This window comes from Notolabrus celidotus, chromosome 19 (genome assembly GCF_009762535.1).
Source record: "Notolabrus celidotus isolate fNotCel1 chromosome 19, fNotCel1.pri, whole genome shotgun sequence".
NCBI lineage: Eukaryota > Metazoa > Chordata > Actinopteri > Labriformes > Labridae > Notolabrus > Notolabrus celidotus.
In genome coordinates, this window is record NC_048290.1 from 3139666 (window position 1) to 3156990 (window position 17325).

General features: G+C 44.0%; 1 protein-coding gene across 1 annotated transcript in view; it reads left to right on the forward strand.

The window, feature by feature from the left end:
- The window catches only part of pde8b (phosphodiesterase 8B), a 39673-nt gene extending 24987 nt beyond the window's left edge, over positions 1-14686 (forward strand). Inside the window, exons 11-23 of the mRNA XM_034710052.1 lie at positions 969-1020; positions 2823-2900; positions 4054-4130; positions 4778-4942; positions 6055-6100; positions 6632-6761; positions 6894-7092; positions 7316-7533; positions 7625-7763; positions 7857-8024; positions 8130-8259; positions 10571-10770; positions 14503-14686. Of these exons, the coding sequence (XP_034565943.1) occupies positions 969-1020; positions 2823-2900; positions 4054-4130; positions 4778-4942; positions 6055-6100; positions 6632-6761; positions 6894-7092; positions 7316-7533; positions 7625-7763; positions 7857-8024; positions 8130-8259; positions 10571-10680 (1512 nt within the window). The 3' untranslated portion in view covers positions 10681-10770; positions 14503-14686. The remainder of the gene's footprint in view (positions 1-968; positions 1021-2822; positions 2901-4053; positions 4131-4777; positions 4943-6054; positions 6101-6631; positions 6762-6893; positions 7093-7315; positions 7534-7624; positions 7764-7856; positions 8025-8129; positions 8260-10570; positions 10771-14502) is intronic.
- Positions 14687-17325: the final 2639 nt, after the last annotated feature.

Consider the following 17325-nt stretch of genomic DNA (forward strand, 5'->3'; position numbering starts at 1 on the left):
ACTTTGTTTTTTAAGCGGGGACCTGATGCAGAGGAGGAAACAGAAGTTTAGTATTTGATGACATTTCAGGCTAATTATCTGAGAGGTTTCTAAACACAGCCACTTTTATTTATTTGAAACCTCGAGGCTAACAGAAGTTCTGATACTGTGTCCCTGCTTTCGACGATTTCCTCTGAGTATTTAAAACCAACATTATTCAACATTTCTCCCACTCACTCGTTTGGCTGCCGCCTGAAGTTTCCATCCCATCGTCTAATGAAGTTAGCAGTATTCGTTTGAGCTCTTCAGACCTACAGCAGGTTCACGGACGCTTTTGTTTGTCTTCTCCTCTAAAAGTTAATCTCAAGTATTTTCCAGATTTAGTCTACTTAATTTAAAATCTGTTTCTGAAGATGTTTGTTTGTGCAGAGCAAGAAGCCCATGTAGCTGTAATCAACTCGCTCTGGCAGCCATGTTTGTCATCAGACGTGTTTGTACTGTCTTAATCCTGTTTACTCCGTGCTGGACGCTCTGCAGAGCTGAGAGATGTGACTCAGAAATGCCAAAAAAAAAAAAGGGTGACTGATTTGTATTTTTACATAAGAAGTAATGACTGTGTTCTGATGTGCTTATACAGCATTGCATAACAGAGCAGGCTGCACAGTCAGCAGCATGTAAAGGTGCAGGGAGATCTCCTGTAACTGGATTAGAGGCTCTTCATATCTTCGATAACCTCTGTGAGACTAACATGATGTGCCGTACCTTTGTCACCTGCAGTAACAGCATTATCCCGAACAATGGCAGATATGATGAGAGGGACACAGTTAGCTCCAACACAGCTTTTAGACACAGCAGGTTATATCCCTTGAATCTAAGGCTCCCGATTTATCTCACGTTGAAGAATGAAGTCACTGCAGTTCCTCTAGAGTCCACTTTCCTGCACGTCCCAGAATCTGACCCATAATCTGGTTTCTCTCTGTGTCCGTCAGGTTCACAAATTCAACAAGGAGGAGAGATGCAGCGGGGAGCATTCCCAGTCAGGTAACTGAGTACACTGAAATCATGCACACGGTGATGAACATGATATTATCTGACCTAACATCAAGACCGGATCAGATCCAATCCCATCTTACAGACAGGACTCAGTCTGATCTCATCTTAATCCACCATGAGCAGAGCACTTTGCAGCATTTAGCAAGTTACAGTGGCAAGGACAAACTTCCTTTAACAGGCAGAAACCTCCAGCAGGACCAGACTCATGTTAGACACACATCTGCTGAGACCGTGTTGGAGAGAGGGATAGAGGGAGATGAAGAGAGAGAGAGAGAGAGAGAGATGATAGTGGGGAGACGGATAGTAGTAGTTGTAGCAGCTGGAGTCTGGAACATCCACAGCAGCAGAGATCCAGAGGAACCTATGAGACAAGGGAGCTCAGGGACTCCAGAAAGGTCAAGAAAAGAGAAAGGAGAGGGAGACCAGAAGAAAGAAAAAGAGGAGAATAAAAAGTAAAAGAAAGGACGGGATAAGAAAAGGAGACATAAAGGATGAAGAAACATGGAAAGAAGAAAGGAAGAAAGAAAGGAAGGACAGTTGGAAAGAAGTAGTAAAAAGAAAGAGGAATGAAAGAGAAAGAAAGAAAGAAAGATAGGAATGAGAGGAAAAAGGAATTAAAGAAGGAAAGAGAGAAAGAATGTAAGAAAGGAAGAAGGACAGCAGGAAAGAAGGAATGAAAGGAAAAAGGAATGAAAGAGAGAAAGAAAGAAGGAAGGGATGAAAGAAAGAAGAGCAGAAATTAAGGAAAGAAAGGAGGAATTAAATGAAGAAGAAAAATGAAAGAAAGAAAGGATGAATAACAGACCCAAAAAAAGGAATCTACGGCAGAGATCCAGAGGAACCTACGAAACAAGGGAGCTCAGGGACTCCAGAAAGGTCTAAGAAAAGAGGAAAGAGAGAGAGACCAGAAGAAAGGAAAAGAGGAGAATAAATGGTGAAAGAATGGATGGGATAAGAAAAGGAGACATAAAGGATGAAGAAACATGGAAAGAACAAAGAGAGAAAGAAAGAAAGAAAGAAAGAAAGAACGAAAGAAAGAAAGGAAGGCAGAATGGAGGAATGAAAGAAGGAACAAAAGAAAGAAAGATAGGACAGCAGGAAAGAAGGAATAAAAAGAAAAAGGAATGAAAGAGAGAGAAAGAAGGAAGGGATGAAAGAAAGAAGAGCAAAAAAGAAAGAAAGAAAGGATGAATAACAGACCCCAAAAAGGAATCTACAGCAGAGATCCAGAGGAACCTACGAGATAAGGGAGCTCAGGGACTCCAGAAAGGTCTATGGTTAGTAACTTTAATGGGACAGGAAGAGTTAAAGTAAGAGACAGGCAGAGAGAGGAGAGAGAGAAAAAGACAGGATCCCAGTGTGTCAGTCTAAGCCTATAGCGGCATAACTAAGAGCTGGTCCAAGCCTGATCCAGCTCTAACTATAAGCTTTATCAAAAAGGAAAGTTTGAAGCCTACTCTTAAAAGTAGAGAGGGTGTCTGCCTCCTAGACCCTGACTGGTAGATGATTCCAAAGGAGAGGCGCCTGATAACTGAAGGCTCTACCTCCCATACTACTTTTAGAGAATTTAGGTACTGATGGATGAAGATACGTTCTTCTCTTTAGCAAGTTACAGTGGCAAGGACAAACTTCCTTTAACAGGCAGAAACCTTGAGCAGGACCAGACTCATGTTAGACACACATCTGCTGAGACTCTAAGATAAACACACATACATCAGTATGAATCTGTCTCCATGAGTCCAAACATCATGTATGTTTAACGTCTGTTCCTCCTCTTTATCTCTCTGCAGAATGCCATTCTATACGTCACCGCGACAGGAGGAAAGACTCGATTGAATCCCGATCCATCAGCTCTCGTAGCAGCGACGGTAAAATGCGTTATCTTCCACTTCAGTGTTCGTCTGAATAAATGAAGTGCAGTATCTGTTCAGAGATAGAACATAGACTCAGAGAGTGAGAGTGGGATAACTGCTGGAGAGGAAAGTAAAAGCATGAGCACAAAGAAAGAGGAGATGAACGAGGGGTGATGAGTGTGACTCACACCGCTTTATGATCGGTGCTTAAACTTGAAGAGATCTTGAAGAGAGATGGCGTGGGCTGGTGACATCACAGACCGCCCTCCTCAGCCCCGGCTCTGTCACAGCCGATGCTATTTCCAGGAATAAGTGGAGCGCTTCTTCGCCTGCGTCTCCTCTCTAATTAAACCACTTTCCTATGATCTGTTCTCACCTTGTATTACCAAAGTATCAACTGTCAGTGACGCCGATAAAGAAGGATGAGACTGTCCACTAGAGGCTAGTTCCATAAGCTCAGACGAACCCTTCAGAGCTCAACTTAAACCTTCTTTAACAGCAGAATCAAACATGCTCATCGGATTAAGTTTGTCCTTGCACAAGAGAGGGGGTTCACGAATCTTATGGGTCTTGCTCATGATGGAAAGTCGATTGTTAGATTGAAAGATTGTGCATGCAGCATCAGCAGTAATGTAAGCGTTTGGAGGTGAGGCTTTAGATTCACCAGTTGCAGGATGGATGGTGTAGAGCAGCTTCTCCTGCACATGGAAAGGAGCCAGTTAAGGTGGTTTTGGCATCTTGTAGGATAGGATGCCTCACTTTGGAGGTGTTCTGGGAACGTTGAGCTCGAAGGAGACCCCAATGTTGACGCAGAATTCACTGGAGGTGTATAAACCCCATCTTTCCTGGGAATACTTTGGAATCCTACTGGAGGAGCTGAGAAATGTTGCATGGTTTGGGGACACTTGCCACCAAGAATAAGCGTAAGAAAGTGGATGCATTATCAGCCTGGTACAAAAACTAGCCAAAAGTAAGGTTGAGTGAGCATTTCCAATATGGCGTCCACCATCTTTAGGCTTCATAACGCCTCTTTAGAAACTGTCCATGATTTATAGAGTCTATTTTAATGTCTTCTCATCTCACAAACAACTCCAGGCCCTGTGTTGAATGTCTTGTAGTTTCTGTATCAATGAATTTACTTTGACATTCTTCATTTTGTGATTCGCAGCTCCCAGTTTACAAAACCGCAGATACTCCTCCGTTGCCAGGATTCACTCCATGACCATCGAGGCGCCCATCACGAAGGTACGTAAGCACTTCTGCTGGTGCCATCCAAAGATTAAACAATGCAACATCAATTTGGATGAGATATTCAAGGTCCAGGGTTCTTTGTTGTTGCATGTTTTTGCAGAAAAGACAAGGACTGTGAAATAAAAAGATATGACAACATGCTAAACGATAAACCCTGAGGGCATCCTGACTTCTTTTACTCACTGAGAGTAACAACAACTCTTCTCAGGGTTGTGAACATCAGTGTTTATTCTTTGCTGCATGTATTTAGAAACACTCATAGAAAATGTTCAGAAGTGTTCTGGAGATTGATCATAAAACGCTTAAAGCCTCAAGACACTGAGAGCATCAACAAACCAGGTCAAAGTGTAGACCAGATCCGGCTCTGATAAAACACAGCCCTCAGTCTGTCACAGAGTCTGACTCTGTCCTCTCCTGCTGGTCCTGTGACGCTCTGTGTGTCTCACAAGCAGCTTTTTTTAGCCGCTTTCTCCCCAGAAAAGTCCTCTTCAGCATCACATGCGTGCTCCATGACACATGCTGTGTGAAAGGAACGCTCTGTTACTGCGCGTCTTGCAGAAGGTCCTTTGTGTGTGTGTGTTTGTGTGTGAGTGTGTGTACACAGGGCCTGCTGAATGGGGACTATCATTCTGTCTCCTCAGGTAATAAACATCATAAACGCGGCGCAGGAGAGCAGTCCGGTGACGGTGGCCGAGGCTCTGGATCGCGTGCTGGAGATCCTGAGAACTACTGAGCTCTACTCCCCCCAGCTCGCCTCCAAAGAGGACGACCCTCACACCAACGACCTGGTCGGGGGGCTCATGAGTGTAAGAGGCTGTGTGTTTGTTTGTAGACTTTTAGTTCATTCATAAGAACACACGCTCTCAGGCTTTGTAAGGAGAGGCTGTTTATCACATTGTAAAGAAATTCTGACCTCATGCCTTCAAGAAATGGAAAGCAGCATCCTTGTAAGACAACACATTAAATCAAAAGTGTTCTTTTGAAGAACTAACAGACAATTTATTTACATCCTCCATCACAACAAAGTTGAGACACTGTCTAAAATGCCCTCAGGTGGCTCTACTTTAAAAACAGACACGACTCTGTAGTGGAATTCACTGCATGGGCCCTACATCACTGCTTTTATGTGTTATTTTGATAGCACAGCTTGAAGAGGGACAGGAAATGTGGGGAGTAGAGAGAGGGGGGAAGACAGCGACCTCTGCGACGAGGACTGTAGCCTCTGGATTTGGGGCGCTTAGACCGCTAGGCCACCAGCGCCCCCAAATCACTTCCTAAAACAATTTTCTATGAGCACAGTTTGTCGCTGCCTCCACTAATGGAGGTTAAAACTGAAACATGCAAAGAGGAAACCTCACATGGACTGAGGGGAAGTGGAAAACGGTCCTCTGGTCTGATGAATCAAGATTTGACATTCTTTTTGGAAATCATGGATGCCTTCTTTTAAAGAGGAGAGGGACTAGTTATCAGCTCACGGTTCAAAAGTCAGCATCCCTGATGGTATGAGGATCATAAGTGACCATGCCATGGGTAGTTTACACATCTGTGAAGGCTCCATTAATGCTGAATGATATAAGCAGGTTTTACAGGACATCATTATGCAAAATTCTACTTTTCTTGACCATCAAAATCAAAATAAGCAATCATGTAAGAGTCTTTTCTGTGATTCAAAAGACATGTCTTCGGTTTCCATGCTCCAAAAACTATAAAAACACATCCCAGAGGAACGTTAAGATAAACATTTCCATCCTCAGAGATTAAAAATGTTCTGGAGCTCAGGGAGACACGTGGGGACAAAGTCAGAAGGCATTCTTGTAGGAGTTAAAGTTTCATGTTGTGATGTTTTATCAGCTTTAGACAAACCTTGACTGCTCTTCCCTTTTAATGAAGCCTTTGTTTTTCTTTCTCCTCACTGTAGGACGGTTTGAGGAGACTCTCTGGGAATGAATATGTCTTCTGCAAAAGTAAGTTTCACACACATTATGTAATACTATACTCTGCGCCTCTTAAAGGGACAGTGCACCATGCCACAAAAGTGTGGTCCGAGGATTAGACTCTCAATCAGTCAGGTGGAAGGTTTAGAAACTCCAGCAATGGAAGGACGTTCACAAATGAGTCCCTTCCTTTACAGCCTCACTCTCTGAGATACGACCCAGACGAGCCGAACACTTTTATTGGTGTTCAGTCACGAGTACAGACGTCTCTGCCTGTGGCCCTCGTCTTCACAGATATTATACCGCCTCGGATGAATCTCATGAATAAATCATGAAATGAACGTGCTTTCGAAGGAATCACGATGTTCTTGGAGCTCTCTGGAGTGTTAATTTTCTATTATGTAATCTCTGTTTCAATGATTGAAGTCACAAGGACACTCAGCGGAGAGAAGATCTGAATCAAGACTCGACTTTCTGATACCTTTCTCTCACTGTCATAAAGAGGAAACTATATCTTTATTATTTACTCATCATGTGTGTCATGTGTGTGTTTACTGTTAGATATGAGTCAGAGCCAGCTGGCGATCCCTGTCACTCTGAGTGATATCCCTCCGTCCATCGCTGAGATGCTGAATGATGAGGAGTGCTGGGAGTTCAACATCCTGGAGCTGGAGGCGGCGACACACAAGAGGTAAAGCAAAACTATCACCTGATTATTTAGGTAGAAACAGATGCTGTAGAAGGCATATCAAAGAGACAGGAAGAAGAATATGTTCAGGTGCTGTTGAGGTATAAACACAGTCTTCTGTGTGATCCTCTGCAGACCGCTGACGTACCTCGGGCTGAAGATCTTCACAAGCTTCGGCGTGTGTGACTTCCTGAACTGCTCGGAGGCCACGCTGCGCTCCTGGCTGCAGCTCATCGAGGGCAGCTACCACTCCTCCAACTCGTACCACAACTCCACGCACGCTGCGGACGTGCTGCACGCTACGGCCTACTTCCTGCGCAAGGAGAGGGTCAAGGTAAGGAGAACGAATCTGCATCTTTCTTGCAAACTAGTGAGTGTAGTATGGATTAATAAGATTGATTTGACTCATCAGACACAGATTTTATCCTTTAAAAACATGCAAAACATTTATTTTTAAGTGTAACCTGGATTGCTTTGGACATCTGTGACTTGAAGAGAGTAAAATTGCCTGTGTTCGGTCCTGTCCTGACCTCGCTTTGTGTCCTTGTTTCCTTCAGGGTAGTCTGGACAAGCTGGACGAGGTAGCGGCTCTGATAGCGGCCACAGTCCACGACGTAGATCACCCCGGTCGGACCAACTCCTTCCTGTGTAACGCCGGCAGTGAACTGGCAATCCTCTACAACGACACGGCCGTCCTGGAGAGCCATCACGCCGCGCTCGCCTTCCAGCTCACCGTCCGAGACAGCAAGAGCAACATCTTCAAGAACACCGACAGGTCTGTGAGAGGATGTGTGTGGGCGATTTAAAGAATTTGAGAAATAACAGAAAGGTGTGATCTTAACTTTATTACTTGACTTTGTCATCAGGAATCAGTTCAGGACTCTGCGTCAGGCCATCATCGACATGGTTCTGGCCACAGAGATGACCCGACACTTTGAACACGTCAGCAAGTTTGCTAACAGCATCAACAAACCGATGGCCGCCATAGAAGAGAGCAGCACCAACGTGAGTGTGGGCGTGATCAGCTTTAGAGACAATCTCATTGCTTTAAGTGTCCTTATCTTGAACTGAACGGTGCATGTGTTGCGTTTCCCACAGAGCGTGAACAGCGACAGCGAGGGTCAGGCCAACATCAGGAACTCTCCAGAGAACCGCCTGCTCATCAAGAGGATGCTGATCAAGTGTGCAGACGTGTCAAACCCCTGCAGGCCGCTTGAGCTCTGCATCGAGTGGGCCGGGCGGATCTCAGAGGAGTACTTTGCACAGGTGAGGAGACTAAACGGGTCCACTGTGGACTCATGGAGACATGCAGGAAGAAGTCTGCATCCTTTTGCATCCTCTTCTCATTTGTGATGTTTCTGTTCTCTGCAGACGGATGAAGAGAAGAGACAGGGTCTGCCCGTGGTGATGCCCGTGTTTGACAGGAACACCTGCAGCGTTCCCAAATCTCAGATCTCCTTCATCGACTACTTCATCACTGATATGTTCGACGCCTGGGATGGTGAGATCCTTTCATATACTTTGTTTCCATTGGACAGCAGAGCGAGAGAGTGACCCTCACATAAAGCTCTGCATACTTAAACAAGGAGTCTTGATTGTGTTAGTGAAAGGTCAGCGGGCCGCTTCGCCAGCTTAAATGTTTACTCTGAAACAACTTAAGTACTTACAGTAATTGGATCTGTGGAGCTTCCTCACCTTTCACTCTGACTGGTGCCCTGCAGAGCGTCTGCTGTCTGCTCTCAGGCTCACATGTGAGTCCTTGTCTAGTCGGGCAGTTTCAGTGTCTTCACTTCTGTTTTCCTTCAGAATTAAATCAATAGACTGAAAATATTAAATCTGACCTCCTGTTCTACCTTATTTATTTTAGAAGAGTGTTAAATGCATCTTGGTCTTCATCAGGAACTTCACACAGGACAGTAAATGCACTGTTTGTGGACTCGACAGTTCATTTCAGCATCAAACTGCCATCACACAGTTACAGAATACAGACTTCTGTGGGAAATTCTTATAATAATAATAATGATAATAATAATAACTTTTATTTATATAGCACCTTCTAAAAACATTTTTTAGGAAGTTCAAAATAAACACAAATTAATTAAAAATAAACTGATGAAACAGTAGACCAAAAAATGATTAAGATAGAGTTAAAAAATAATATTTTTTAAAAACAATTAAAGGAGAATAAAAAGGTTTTAAGAAGGAGACGTCATCACATCAGAGAAAATAAAAAATGATGGATTAGGAACATTTAAATTAAATAAAAAGTTGAATAATACAACACATTTATTTAAATTGATAAGTTAAATAAGATCAAATCAAAAAGATGGATTAAGAACAATACAATTAGGAAAAGGGTAAAATAAGAAAAAAATAATAAATTCAAATAAATTAGTTAAATAATATAAAAATAAAAAGCAGTTAAAGTGGATTCACATGAATTAGTCTATAAAATGGAGTTTTAAGAAGTGATTTAAAAGATGTCACTGACTCTGTAAGCCTCATCTCCTTAGGTAGTGCATCACCTGTGGATCCAAGGCCGCGAAAAACTACCTCTGCTACTCACCACTGCACTATTATCATATTATTTTAGCCTGTACATAGTAGTCATGCCTATTTGTTGTTCTTTTGTATTTATAGCTGATGTCATTATTATTTTATTTTTATTTGTAGTTCTTATTCTTATTCTTATACCTTGTACAAAGAGAGCACAGTTTACCTAAGTCAAATTCCTTGAGTGTTCAAGCATGCCTGGCCAATAAAGCTGATTCTGATTCTGATTCTGAGATAATATACAATAATATTATAGCACCTCCTTTCACCTGAAGTTAGAGAATACGACTCACCTTTCAGGCGTGTCAGAAACTGAAAACATAGGAGCTTCTTAAAAGTAGCTGTTGTGTCGGGCTGTGTTAGATTGCACAGATGTGTTCTGCCTTTTGGCACCGGACCAATCAGGAACAAAACCTCCTGAAGTTTGGAATCAGCTCTGACTCTGCTCTGTCTGCCAGTAAGGTTTCGACCGACCGACCAACAACAGTTCTGATAAGACAGAAATTCATACGACTCGTCTGAAGCAGCAGACTACTTCAAAATCAGTCATGACTCAAGCACCGGGTCCTTGATTGGTGCAGTGTATGCTTTCGTCAGGTGTTTGCATGTTATAAGCTTCCTGAGGTGAAACTATCTTCAACTCTTGGTCGAATGAAACACCATGAATGAAACATTTAAACTACGAGTCAGGCTTAAGATTAAAGACGACACTGATTCTGCAAGTCTACAATCCTCAGGCAGGTCGCTCCACACCCTGAACGATGGTTCCTCTCTGCACCAAGAATCTCTGACTCAATCTAAAACTCTGCAGAGGATTCACTCAGAATCAAACATGTAGTCCAAGATGAAACCCTCGTCTCTTTTCCGGGCTGATTTCAGAAGAGCTGAAGGAGACGGGACGATGCTTAGTTTGAGTCTCCCCAAGAGGGAAACTTGTTTACAGTCAACACGGCTCTGATGTCACGGAAACATGGTGAACTTCAGCGTGAGGGAGAGAGGGAGCGAGGGCGTGAGGGGAGGCAGAGTTTGGAAAACAGAGAGGGGATGAGGGTTTATGATTACAAACATGCAGCCGCTCTCCTTCCTCCACGGTCAGAGTCAGAGTCAGTGTCAGGTCAGCGAGGGTCAACAACAGGATGTAAGACACAGCGGGTCATGAACACACACAGTGCAGGGCGAGTGTGTGTGTGTGTGTGTGTGTGTGTGTGTGTGTGTGGTTGACTTCTCTTAAATCTGGTTTTCCTTGTGTCCCCCCTCAGCCTTCGCCACCCTGCCTGGTCTCATGGAGCACCTGTCAGAGAACTACAAATACTGGAAGGGCTTAGACGATATGAAGTGTAAGAGCCTTCGTCCTCCGCCTCCTTCTTGACCTGCTCCTCCTCTTCATCTGTCACACCGAGCGGGGCAGGACGGTGAATGCGGCCCTTGCTGAGGATCAGACGGAGCTCTGCCCTCCCAGGTAACTCACGGACACGTTCACTGCCGGACTCTGGGGGGGTCGAGGAACTAGGAGAGGTTGCGGTTTCCTCGTCCACTCTCTGCTGCCACTTTACGGCTCTGATGTGAAGTCCTGAAGCACTTCTTCTGGGAACTGTGTGAGCCTTCAGAGTGAACTGACAATCTGTACCATTCAGTGTAACACAACAGAAACCTGCACTTTAACTTTTCGGGGCTCACTCTTGCTACTTCTGCTTTCTTTCATCTTCAAACACATCTTTGTTTTCTTCTTCCGCCGATCACTGCGGTGGATAAGACGGGAAATAAACACTGAGAGGGGTCGAGTGAAGTCTTCAAAATGCCAACTTTTGAAGGTGCTCTCACCATCCATCGCTGCACCCGTCTGCCCCGTACAGAAAGAGCAGCAGGCTCAAATCAGAACAGGTTAACCAAACCTCCAGAGACATAAACACAGAGGAGACATGAAGGAGCAACACAGGAGGTGAAACATCCCACCCACACACCCCCTGCTCTGTGCACTGTGAATGCATCTGTATGAAGGAGAAGTGAAGGAGACATATTGCACTGTATCAGAGAGGTGGGAATATAAAACCATCACATAGCTTTGTGACACAAACTGTAGAGAGTTGCACCAAAATAAGAAGAGTATCTGAACAAGCTTTCGACTGTTGTCCGCCGCAGTACCGTCTCAGTCCTGCAGGGGGCGTGTAGCAGCTGTGTTTGAGATGTTTGAAGGAGCACAGGAACAATGTTGAGACGCTGCGGCTGCAAATCCAGCTCCAGCATCAGCTTTAACAGGTTTTTAATTAATCAAATCCTGCAGAAACTCAAATCTCATGAAGTATTTTAGTCTAGTTTCAAATCTGAATATCTCATTACACTTATTATAAGCCACATTCACATGACAAACACAGATACTACAAGATATTGGCAGATATTTCAACTCATTAGAAACATTTTGAGCCTTATGTTTTGCTTGCCAGACGTGTATCTAGACTTGCCACACGTCTGCTGCTCATTTTAAGTCTAGTGTGATATTTTTCAACTACATAAAAGACAAATACTGAAGCAAAGATTTGCATTCTTGCAAAATATCTAATTTAAGTCTTCTGAAACATGCTTTTTAAAGTGTCAGGATTTGAAGTCCTGGACCAAAAGTGGTGCAGCAATTGTGGAGATTTCTATGACGTGAGCGCCCTCTGCTGGCTGCATGAGGGTGCTGCAGCAGTAATGCATCATGCATTAGATCCTGTTTAATATGGCTGTTTTAAATAGTCCAGAAATGACCCAGTGTTATTTCCTCTGGATGGATACATGACCTTCTTTAAGGAGCTGCAGCTCTTATATTATCTTTAGGGGGAGAAAAGTCCCAAACCTCTGACTCGAGCTTCTTTAGATTTGAATATTTTCTCTTCTCTTTCATGACAGGAAACTAAAACTCAGAAAGTTAATTTAACAGCAAAAGAATAAATACCTGGAGGAGATTTAAAGCTACTATCAGAGCATTTTTATTAACCTTTAACGATGAATGTGAGACAGCTTTAGAGCAGCCGTTTGATCTGTATCCTGGAGGTTTAATCTTCAGATATCAACCTGAGCATATATTCTTGTATCTTATATTCACAGCTCTACTAAGACTTCCATCTGAACTCTGCTCATGAGTAAAGCAGGACATGTTGCTGTGTGTGTGTACAGTAAACACACATCCCTGCAGTAACCAAAGGCACAGGTGCCTTAAGTCTTTGGTGGTTCTTAGTGAAACAGAGGTGTGATGTTTTGGCTGTTATAGTTTATCCTCTCCTCTTAAAGCCATACGTTTGCAATACTTTCAAACACGGGGAGTTATGGTCTGTGGGTTTTGAGTCCGTCCCAATATTTCCTGTGTTTGACTGAGATACTTTGAGATGTCTACAGCGCCCCCTGGTGTCAGCTGAGAGCGGAAGAGATGTGTGAATCTGTGGGGACGTATTTAAAGCTCATATGAGGGGATTTTATCTGGTGATGAAACTGATTGAAACTTTGATCTAAAAGGCAAAGAGGACCATTAGCATGAAGGGTGATGTTTCTTTAAGGCTGTTTTGAATGTCTGAAACCTCTGAGGGGGGAGGCATCAGTCTGAGTGATTAATCAATCAATCAATCAATCTTTATTTGTATAGCGCCAAATCACAACAAACGTTATCTCAAGACGCTTTTACAAACATAGAAGGTCTAGACCACTCTATGTCAAATTATGAACAGAGACCCAACACCAAGACAGGGTAAGACTCAGTCTGACCCCACCTAAATCCACCATGAGCATTGCACATCGCAGTATTTAGCTAGTTACAGCAGCGAGGAAAAACTTCCTTTTAACAGGCAGAAACCTCGAGCAGAACCAGACTCATCAGAGCCATCATGCCTCGTCTGGAAAGAGGGATAGAGGGGAGTAAGAGAGAGAGGTAATAGTGATGAGACGAGTAGTAGAAGCTGTTCCCGCTGGAGTCCAGAACGTCTGCAGCAGGAGGATGTCTACGGCAGCTCAGACGGACCTACGAGACAAGGGAGCTCAGTGACTCCAGAAAGGTCTATGGTTAGTAACTTTAATGGGACAGGGAGAGTTAAAGTAAGTGATGAGGGGGTTGGGGGGAAGGGGGTGAGCTAGGATCCCAGTGTGTCAGTGAGCCAGTTCCCCCGGCAGTCTTTTTACAAGCTGCAGAAACAGACTTAATTTAAACTTTCCACAACAGAGAACAAAAATCTGTGATATATTTAAGTGTTAGAATAAAGCTAGATATTTTTATGGTAAAAAAAAAAATAGACTTACAAGCACTACAAGCACGGGACGAAATCAGGAAATATGGACAACCTCTTTGTCCACAGGGGGGCGCCAGAGTTGACAGTCGAAACACGAAAAACAAGTTCTCAATTGAGCACCGGTTCCGAACCGGCCCTGAAAGTGCCTTGGTCGAAAAGGGGTAACAGCAGCTTCAATGTAGATTTTACACTGTCGTGTTTTGGATTAGACTTCCCACAGCTTTAAATATTTAAATACAGATAAATTGGACGAACTCTCCATAAGAAACGCATCATTCTTTGTTTCCTGAAGTAAGAAATCGTAACAAAGTCGTACCCACATATTGAAACTAAGCGGGCACAAAGATCGTAACGGTCTGCACGACTCTCTCAGCTGACACCACCGTCTCTCTGAAGACGTCCTATGTGAGCTCAGTTTTCGTCACTGTTTCCGTTCAGTCCCCTGTAAAGAGTCAGAGCGGGTCACGTACACGTTCAGTGTTTTCACGGTGACACATGGTCGTCTTATTGTCGACCGAGGTCTTAATCCAAGCCTTAAATCTCGTCATGTCTCAGTGTTTGTCTTCTGTTGTTGCAGTACACTGTAAGCTTCCTGCTGTTGTTGTAAATCTTTGCTTTGTTTACGCTGCGCTTGTGTAACTTTACTTTCAGCTGTTTTCTCAGATTATATTCCTTTTTTTTTTTACAGCGTTTCCAAATCTGAGTGTTTCCTCTGAACATGAGAGGAGGATATTTTTGCTAAATTTTATCCATAGAGAGAATTTAAATATTTGAACCATGCCTTCTGTGTGAGCAGCACTGACAGGATGTGATGATAAAAGATGGCCGCCCTGTAACGCCTCTCTCTCTCTCTCTGAGTCGTTCCACTCTTTGATGGCCGTGGCTGCAGCAGACAACGTGCCAATAAATACTTCTCACACAGTTTAAATGTTTTTCAGAGAGAGGAGAAGACGGCAGATAAAAACTGAAGGATTTCACTGCCTCCTGCATCGTAGTGAACGAAGCTCTTCATCACTTCTGATGTTTGTGTGTATATTTAGTTTGCTCTTCGGGTTCTGACGTTTAATTTAATGTTCTGTCAAAGAAATGTGTTGTTGGAAATAAAACATTCTTATAATAAAATTTCAGTTTGTTGTGTTGATTGCAGGAACACATTTTTGGTCACAATCGCTCTTATTGGTCTGAGTTGGAGTCCCTGAAGAACTACAGGCTGGTTGAGCTTGGATTTTCTAGTCTACACCTCCTCACTTCTGCTGCAAACGTGCATCAAACTCCACTTTTAGAGAGTAGGAACAGCATCACAGAGTACTGGTGAAGTAAAGCTTTGTTGATGGAGTAGGAGCCACATGCACAGAGGCTGCAAACCCCTTGTTGCACATGATTGATTCCCCTCTCTCTCTGTCTACATATCCTGTCTCTCTTGAGCCGTCCTTTCAAAATAAAGCCCTCAAAAATAAGTATCTTAAAAAAAACAAGAGTGTGCGATTCTCGATTCTCCTAAAGTACAGACGCTACAGATTCATGCATCAGCTGCTGGTTTGGCTCTTAGATGCATCTCTCTCTCTCTCTCTCTCTCTCTCTCTCTCTCTCTCTCTCTCTCTCTCTCTCTCTCTCTCTCTCTCTCTCTCTCCCTCTCTCTCTCTCTCTCACTCTCTCTCTCTCTCTCTCTCTCTCTCTCTCTCTCTCTCTCTCTCTCTCTCAGTCTCTCAGTCTCTCAGTCTCTCTCTCACTCTCTCACTGTCTCTCTCACTCACGGTCTCACTGTCTCTCTCTCACTCTCTCACTGTCTCTCTCTCTCACTCACTCACTGTCTCACTGTCTCTCTCTCTCTCTCTCTCTCTCACTGTCTCTCTCTCACTCTCTCACTGTCTCTCTCTCTCTCTCTCACTCTCTCACTGTCTCTCTCTCTCTCTCTCTCAGTCTCAGTCTCTCAGTCTCTCAGTCTCTCTCTCACTCTCTCACTGTCTCTCTCACTCACGGTCTCACTGTCTCTCTCTCTCTCTCACTCTCTCACTCTCTCACTGTCTCTCTCTCTCTCTCTCTCTCTCTCTCTCTCTCTCTCTCTCTGTCTCTCTCTCACTCTCTCACTGTCTCACTGTCTCTCTCTCTCTCACTCTCTCACTGTCTCACTGTCTCTCTCTCTCTCTCTCACTCTCTCACTGTCTCTCTCTCTCTCTCTCTCTCTCACTGTCTCTCTCTCACTGTCTCACTGTCTCTCTCTCTCTCTCTCTCTCACTCTCTCACTGTCTCTCTCTCTCTCTCTCTCTCTCTCACTGTCTCTCTCTCACTCTCTCACTGTCTCACTCTCTCACTCTCTCTCACTCTCTCTCTCTCATTCTAACTGTCTCTCTCTCTTACTCTCTCACTGTCTCACTGTCTCTCTCTCTTACTCTCTCACTCTCTCTCACTCTCTCTCACTCTCTCACTCTCTCACTCTAACTCTCACTCTCTCACTGTCTCTCTCTCTTACTCTCTCACACTCTCTCACTCTAACTCTCACTGTCTCTCTCTCTCACTGTCTCTCTCACTCACTGTCTCACTGTCTCTCTCTCTCTCACTTTCTCACTCTAACTCTCACTCTCTCACTCTCACTGTATCTCTCACTCTCTCTCTCTCACTGTCTCACTCTCTCTCTCACTCTCTCACTCTCTCTCTCACTCTAACTCTCACTCTCTCACTGTATCTCTCACTCTCTCTCTCTCACTGTCTCTCTCACTCTAACTCTCACTCTCTCTCACTCTAACTCTCTCACTCTCTCTCTCTCTCTCTCTCTCACTCTCTCTCTCACTCTAACTCTCACTCTCTCACTCTCTCACTGTATCTCTCACTCTCTCTCTCACTGTCTCTCACTCTCTCCCTCTCTCTCTCTCTCTTTCTCACTGTCTCTCCTTCTCACTCTCTCTCTCACTCTCTCCCTCTCTCTCTGTCTCTCGAGCTGCCCGATCCAAGACGGCATAAAGCCCAGATAAGAATCTTTAAGAGCTACAAAAACAAGGCATAACACTGGACTTCCACCAGATCTGTGTCCAGTCCATCTCCGATCAGTTGCGGTCCGGCTTCGTTCTCTCTCCTCCGTCTGCAACCTGCCAGATCAGAGACGCCGCCGGAACGCAACGGAGTGGATCCAGTGGAAGTTAATATTGACTAGAATAGAAACCTATCAGATCCAGTGCCGTGACAGATCGGAGACGAACCGGACACAGATCTGGTGGAATTTGGCCGTAAGTGTTCGTATTGAGTTGGTGTAAGTTCAGCAAGAAATCTTAGATTAGCTATTGCAGCTCCTCCCTGGTTAAACTGGCTGTGACTATGACGTGAGGTTTGGCAGACCTTTTAAAGAGCAGCATTAAAATAACTCTCGTCAAGAAGGCCAGAAAGCATTCTTCCTGCAACGTCTCACCTTTCTTATAAACCTGAACAGACCCACAGAGATGATTACAGCTTGGAGTAGAGATCTCTCCTGAGTCTAACTGGTCAGATGTTGGTAGGAGCAAATCTAAGCCGGGCAACTGGTGCTCAGGAATCACAGCCATGATGCTGAAAATAAACAGACAAATCTCCTAAAAAAGAGCTGTGAAAAACGATTACACCAAACATGAAGAGGCCAAAAATCAAGGAGGTGCTCACACAGCAGAGTCTGACAAAATACCTTCTAATCCCAGAGAATCCTCCAGAGTATGACCCTCCATCACAGGGGGGAGCTGCACCAGACTTCAGACTCTAATCTGGAATAAAAGGCTGCAAAGGTTTTGTTTTTTTTG